This window comes from Triticum dicoccoides, chromosome 2B (assembly GCF_002162155.2).
Source record: "Triticum dicoccoides isolate Atlit2015 ecotype Zavitan chromosome 2B, WEW_v2.0, whole genome shotgun sequence".
In the NCBI taxonomy this organism is placed as follows: domain Eukaryota; kingdom Viridiplantae; phylum Streptophyta; class Magnoliopsida; order Poales; family Poaceae; genus Triticum; species Triticum dicoccoides.
The window spans coordinates 212767484-212773110 of record NC_041383.1 but is presented as its reverse complement, the minus strand read 5'-3'; the positions used below and the strand labels follow the sequence as shown (position 1 = coordinate 212773110).

The following is a 5627-nucleotide window of genomic DNA, read 5'->3' as shown; positions in this document are numbered from 1 at the left end:
TTGACTCCCTGTTCATGATCATGTGGCTGTGTTGGTCAGAAGGATTGCGGCCAAGTACAATCTCTGCATGGAGGTGCATAGGAAAACTACTAATTTTGTGAGAGGGTAGCCCTTGATTTTTGGTGTGGTGTTGGCCCTAGTAATCAGCTTGTGATTGTTCTGGCGTCTGATGTAAACATTTTCTCCTCTTCCATAAAGATATTGTGAGAGAGTAGCCCTTGTATCTTTGGTGTGGTGTTGGCCCTAGCAATCAGCTTGCAATTGTTCTGCCGTCTATTGTAAACATTTTCTCTTCTATAAAGATATGGTACGCATAGGCGTACTCTCAAAAAAAAATATGAAGGTAACAATTTTGTCAATTCTAGACAGCTCTTAGTATGGAGTAGTATCCTCAAGCTGAACACCACACACCCAAGGACCGTGAAACCTTCGTCGTAGAAATTACTGAAGCAAAAAGGGTCTTCGGCCCTTATCAAATAGATATTACAACATTGCATCTACCAGTGCGATTTGTGTCTGGTCTATTCTATTTAATCTACATTACATGAACAAAACCTTCTTCTACAGTAAGCCTCAAGAGGGAGCTCTTGATCTGAATTGCTAGATAGTTTATGAACTAATTCTCTAAGTTTTGAACCAACAAGTCATGTCATCATGTGCTTCTTCTGTAAGCTAGATGCTTTGTGTTACATACAAAGGAAAAGGGCTACTCCAACAGCAGATGTGTACCGCCGCAATATGGTAGCCCACATAATAGTATCTCTACCAAAGAATTACCTATTTGTTGCCCAGTCAAAGAGCTCCAATATTATAGCGGTTGGAGTTCTTGCTCAGGCCCCACTGAGCCCACAGGTCTATATGCAGCTTGACCTCTAAATTTCTTTCTCCAGAGATACAGTCCTAAAAAGGCCGATAAAGACAGGAAAACAACTAGCAAAACACCAACCAGTATGGAGACAACATGTTCTTGCAACCATGACCTGTAACAAATTATGATGCAATGTCAAATGTTTGTAAGACAATAGAATGTAAATCATATACAACCATCAAAACACAATTCAAGGAAATCGCTTCATATAGAATGTTAATGCAGACAAAAGATACTCTTTGGGAGGACATAAAATGAGGATGTAGATGTAGTACAAAAATATCACCATTAGGCTTGTTTGAAAGAGGGGTTTCTTGGTGAAAAATTGGTATTTAGTTCAAATTAACTTAAATATCGGAACTTCACAGACAAATACCATTCTTGCAAACAGCGCCACAGGATATTCCTTAAATAAGCAGTGCCAATGGTATTTGGCAGTCCTCAGCAACTTTGGATAGCCCTTTTCATATTCACCATTGCAGAACAATATTATGCACTAGAGCTTATCTTCCAAGAAAAGAAGAATGACAATGGTACAGATTAATGTTATGATAGCTGCAATGTAGTACCAAATGTTGAAGCCATTATTACAGGCGTTATCTAACGTTATTTTGTGACTTGTTAACTTCCATTATGTGTTCCGGTAAGGCTCCTTTTTCTGTTTTCTGTGACCTTTTAAGACACGATACATGTTAAAGAGATGTTGCATGACCATTTCAGGTAAACATATTATAATTATTCTAAATGAACTAAACTTATTCTGCATTAAGGGATGGCCGAATTAGAAAATGTGAATGTATATCGGGCAAGGTACGAATAGCACAAATGCATTTTCTCACCTTCTCGATACAGGTTGCTGCACATTCCACTCGAGTAACTGATAACTGCCAAGATGTTCAGGCAACTGAACATGATGTTGAGTCAGCCGATAAATGATACCCTATCATACATCAAAGCAAATGATTAATCATTTTGCAAAGAAGAAGAAAACTGAAATAGTCCACAAAAGAGTGGATGATACCATTGCTGTTGCATTAGACATAGAATTAGAAGATCCAGCTGGGAAAATATCCCATCTGATTAGAGTAGAGTTTCCCTGCCCAGTAACATTCATAAGTCGTACCTATAAAAGTAAAAGAGTAACTTCAGCCAAATCACCATGAACTATAAAATAGAGCAAAATCAAGTAAATTCCAAGAACAGTTGTTCTTACTCCTTCAAAAAGGAAGCATTCTGCAAACATAACTAGCATGATCATAGCATTGTCACACTATATTTTATCCTTACCTGACTGGAATCTATCTCCAGCTCTTTAGCCAACAGCTCAGCCAACTCATGCAGGTGAGGTTTCAGGTTTGGATACGTAACATTTATCGACATATAAACAGCGATGAGACCAACATCATATTCTGCAAGCAAAGAAATCACAGATATGATAAATCATGTGTACATACAATATCAAATAAATTGTGGATAGAGAAAACCTTTAGAGAGGCAGGTTGAGCAACTGCCTCATTTATCACAAAATATAAAGCCCTATAAAATTTGGGACTTAAAAGCATCAAATAGCTTCCCAACCATGCAAGCAAAAAAATGATACTCCCAAATTACCACCTATGAGTCGACAAACAACTAATATACGTTCATCATTCATCGAATAAGACATGCAAAATAAACAGAGGAAGAAGGCACAAACCTGGCAAACCACTTGGAGCAGGAGCTGGCGATAAATCTGCTTGTGAACCTGGATCACTTGAAGATGCTGGTGAAGGAGCCCCACCACTCTGGAGTCTCTCCCACAACTCTGAACAGTTAGTTTTCCAAAATCCAATCTTTTCATTGTGGCGGTCATAGGTTACAAGGGTATTACGAACAACGATTCCTGCCGGAGAACATTGTGTTAGCTATTCATAAGGGCAGGTTTCCAAATGAACGAAAATGAAGTATGTTATCATGTTCCTAATGATACAAACAAACAAAAATGTCTAAAAAATGGATGCACTTTCACTTATGAGTGAATCAAGATGCATATCACTCACTGTAGAAGAAAATGGTGACTAACATGAGAACATATAGCAGCTAAGTTCTATTATAACAGCTATTATTCCTGTCATTAGAGATATTTGTCCCTTATTTTGTGTCAATTCCAACCACCGACGACCATTGCAGGAAGATTCACCCGTAGGCTCAACTTCTGCATGTTCACTCCATAAACCCATGGCTCCAAGTTCGCTGAAATCTGGAAGTGACACTGTCCTAGCTAGTTTCTGGTTTCCTTGTGAGCATAACAAGTTAAGAAGAATCGCATGTTCCCTTTCTTTGAGGAAACAGGGCTGGTTTGCCTTATTAACAAACGGAGTTTTTGTGATCACCAGATATTTTGCTACAAATTTCAGCTTGCATGAGTAGACTACTGAATGAACTGAAGAAGTGATGCCAAGAAAAGCTAGCATAAAAAAGCAGGTCAGATTGTAACGATTCAGATCAAGTCTTACCAAAATTGGATTTCCTTTTCGTGCCATATGTCGCTTAGACTTTACTTTTTCCCCTTACCGCCCTTTCCTCTATTTGTTCGATAGGTTCTTCGTTTTATTCTAATCCTAAACCCATTGTCATCCATAGTTTCCCAAGTTATACAATTCCCCAAGTTAATCATTTAATTCTCGAATCGAATTTTCATCGCACACAAGTGCATAAGTAGTTAGAATACATGTGTCATTTAGTTAATCATTTCATTATTCAGCATATACTACTAATCATTTTTATGTCAAAGAAGAAAAGATCGGAATGGAAGTACTCTGTCTGTGTGTACAACAGGTGATGTCTGATTTAGTTACAACACTAACTTTGAACAGCACTGATCAGGGATATGATGGGAATCAAACAGCAAATTTGATCTATCGTACCAAAATCGGATGGAGAAGTGCATGCAGTGCTTAGATAGTGTCACATATAGATGGCATCAAAATAATCATCTAATACAACTCCCCAAGTTTCAAATCAAATCCTCATCACACATAAGTGCATAAGCTGGTTACAGTACCTGTCTACATGCCTTCTACTCCCTCCGTTCCTAAATATTTGTCTTTCTAGAGATTTCAATAAGTGACTACATACGGAGCAAAATGAGTGAATCTACTCTCTAAAATATGTCTATATACACCCGTATGTGGTAGTCCATTTGAAATCTCTAGAAAGACAAATATTTAGGAACGGAGGGAGTATTATTCAGCATACACTAATAATCATTTTCATGCCCAGGATGACAAAATCAGAAAGTGTTACAGATGGATGGCATAAAAAGTTTTCCAGTTACGATCCTAATGCACGAATCTAGTAAGCATGCGTACTTTATAAGTCAACACGGAAATAGGAAATACATTGTTTAACTATCCAGTAGCAAACTAGCAATATGGGTGGGATCTGACAGAAAGATACACAACAGAAACAAATGATGGATAACCTACGCACAGTAATTTGTCCAAGAGGACCAACAGCAAAGTGCATGATAAGCCATGCGGGTGCAAATGACACAGATAAGAAATGTAGAGGGGTTGTAAGGCAAATGTTCTTGAAACTCCTACTAGAGTTTAGTGCCTTACCACCTAATAGAGTTGTTGGATCTTTCCCATTTTGGAACACACCCAGGCAATAAGCCCCTTCGACTTTGGAGTGCTTTATTTCAAAATTGGAGACACAGCATCAGCGGACAGCACCAACAGGCAAAGTAAACAAATGCTGCCTTAATTGGATTAAAATATTATAATTTCATGATTTACCCGGAATAAATAATTTTCAGGTGAAAGTGAGAGCTTCTGTCCATTTCCAAATACCATGTCAACCTTTGGAAATACCTCTGATAACTGGGAGACGTTCCTGGAAGTAAAGTGATGCATATTACAGCTCCATATGAATGTTGCTGAGAAAATCAGAAGAATTGCTAAGGAAAATAAATAATTGCTATGATCATCCGGAAGTCACCTTCCAGCACCTGCAAAGCAGATGTCCTTGTAATTTGGGTCAGGTCCACGGATTTTCTTGAGGGGATGGACCTTGCTTGTCACCTATTGATTAAGAAAATAATCATTACATCATGTTTTACCAAGAGTAGAACAAACAGTTGCTTGTTTCTGAAACTATTAACGTAGGACCAAGAATAGAAAACTGCTTGCATGAGGTAAGAAACAAGATGAGAACACAAGGTGCACAAGTGCACATGTGTTCATTGTGCTCCCTCCGGTCCTTTTTAGTCCGCGTATTAGATTTGTGTTAAGTCAAACTACACAAAGTTTGACCAAATATATATTAAAATATATCAGCATATACAATACCAAATATATATTCCATGAAACTACAATTCATAATGAAACTAAAAACACTGATTTGGCATTGTGAGTGTTGATCTTTTTCCTATAAGTTTGGTCAAAGTAGAGATACTTTGACTTCGGACAAAACTTATATGCAGACTAAAAAGGACCGGAGGGAGTAATTGTTAGAATTAATCTTATCGTTTATCTTAAACATATGCAAGTCCAGCTATATCATAGCTGCATGGCAGTAAGAGCAGTTAAAAGGTAAAGGAAGTTTGAGTACTAGTTATCTTTGTATGCAAGGAAGCTAGCTACTTCTGAGCTGTGTTAGTAAAGGAAGGTATGCCATCTTTGTAAGGTAAGCTAGTAGTGCATTAATAAGAGAAATGGCTTTGGCTGTGAGGCAGCAAGTCACCAAAACAGCCTGTGTACATGTGTATGTTGTGTGA

The 5627-nt window shown here is 37.9% G+C and overlaps 1 protein-coding gene across 1 annotated transcript in view; it reads right to left on the bottom strand.

Annotated features, from left to right (window-relative positions):
• Positions 1–416: 416 nt before the first annotated feature.
• LOC119363135 (aspartic proteinase 39-like) overlaps positions 417–5627 on the bottom strand; it is a 9230-nt gene continuing 4019 nt past the window's right edge. The window contains exons 5-12 of the mRNA XM_037628442.1: positions 4850–4932; positions 4648–4744; positions 4471–4543; positions 2565–2750; positions 2156–2277; positions 1890–1991; positions 1708–1808; positions 417–980 (exon numbers count right to left, since the gene is read on the bottom strand). Of these exons, the coding sequence (XP_037484339.1) occupies positions 809–980; positions 1708–1808; positions 1890–1991; positions 2156–2277; positions 2565–2750; positions 4471–4543; positions 4648–4744; positions 4850–4932 (936 nt within the window). The 3' untranslated portion in view covers positions 417–808. The remainder of the gene's footprint in view (positions 981–1707; positions 1809–1889; positions 1992–2155; positions 2278–2564; positions 2751–4470; positions 4544–4647; positions 4745–4849; positions 4933–5627) is intronic.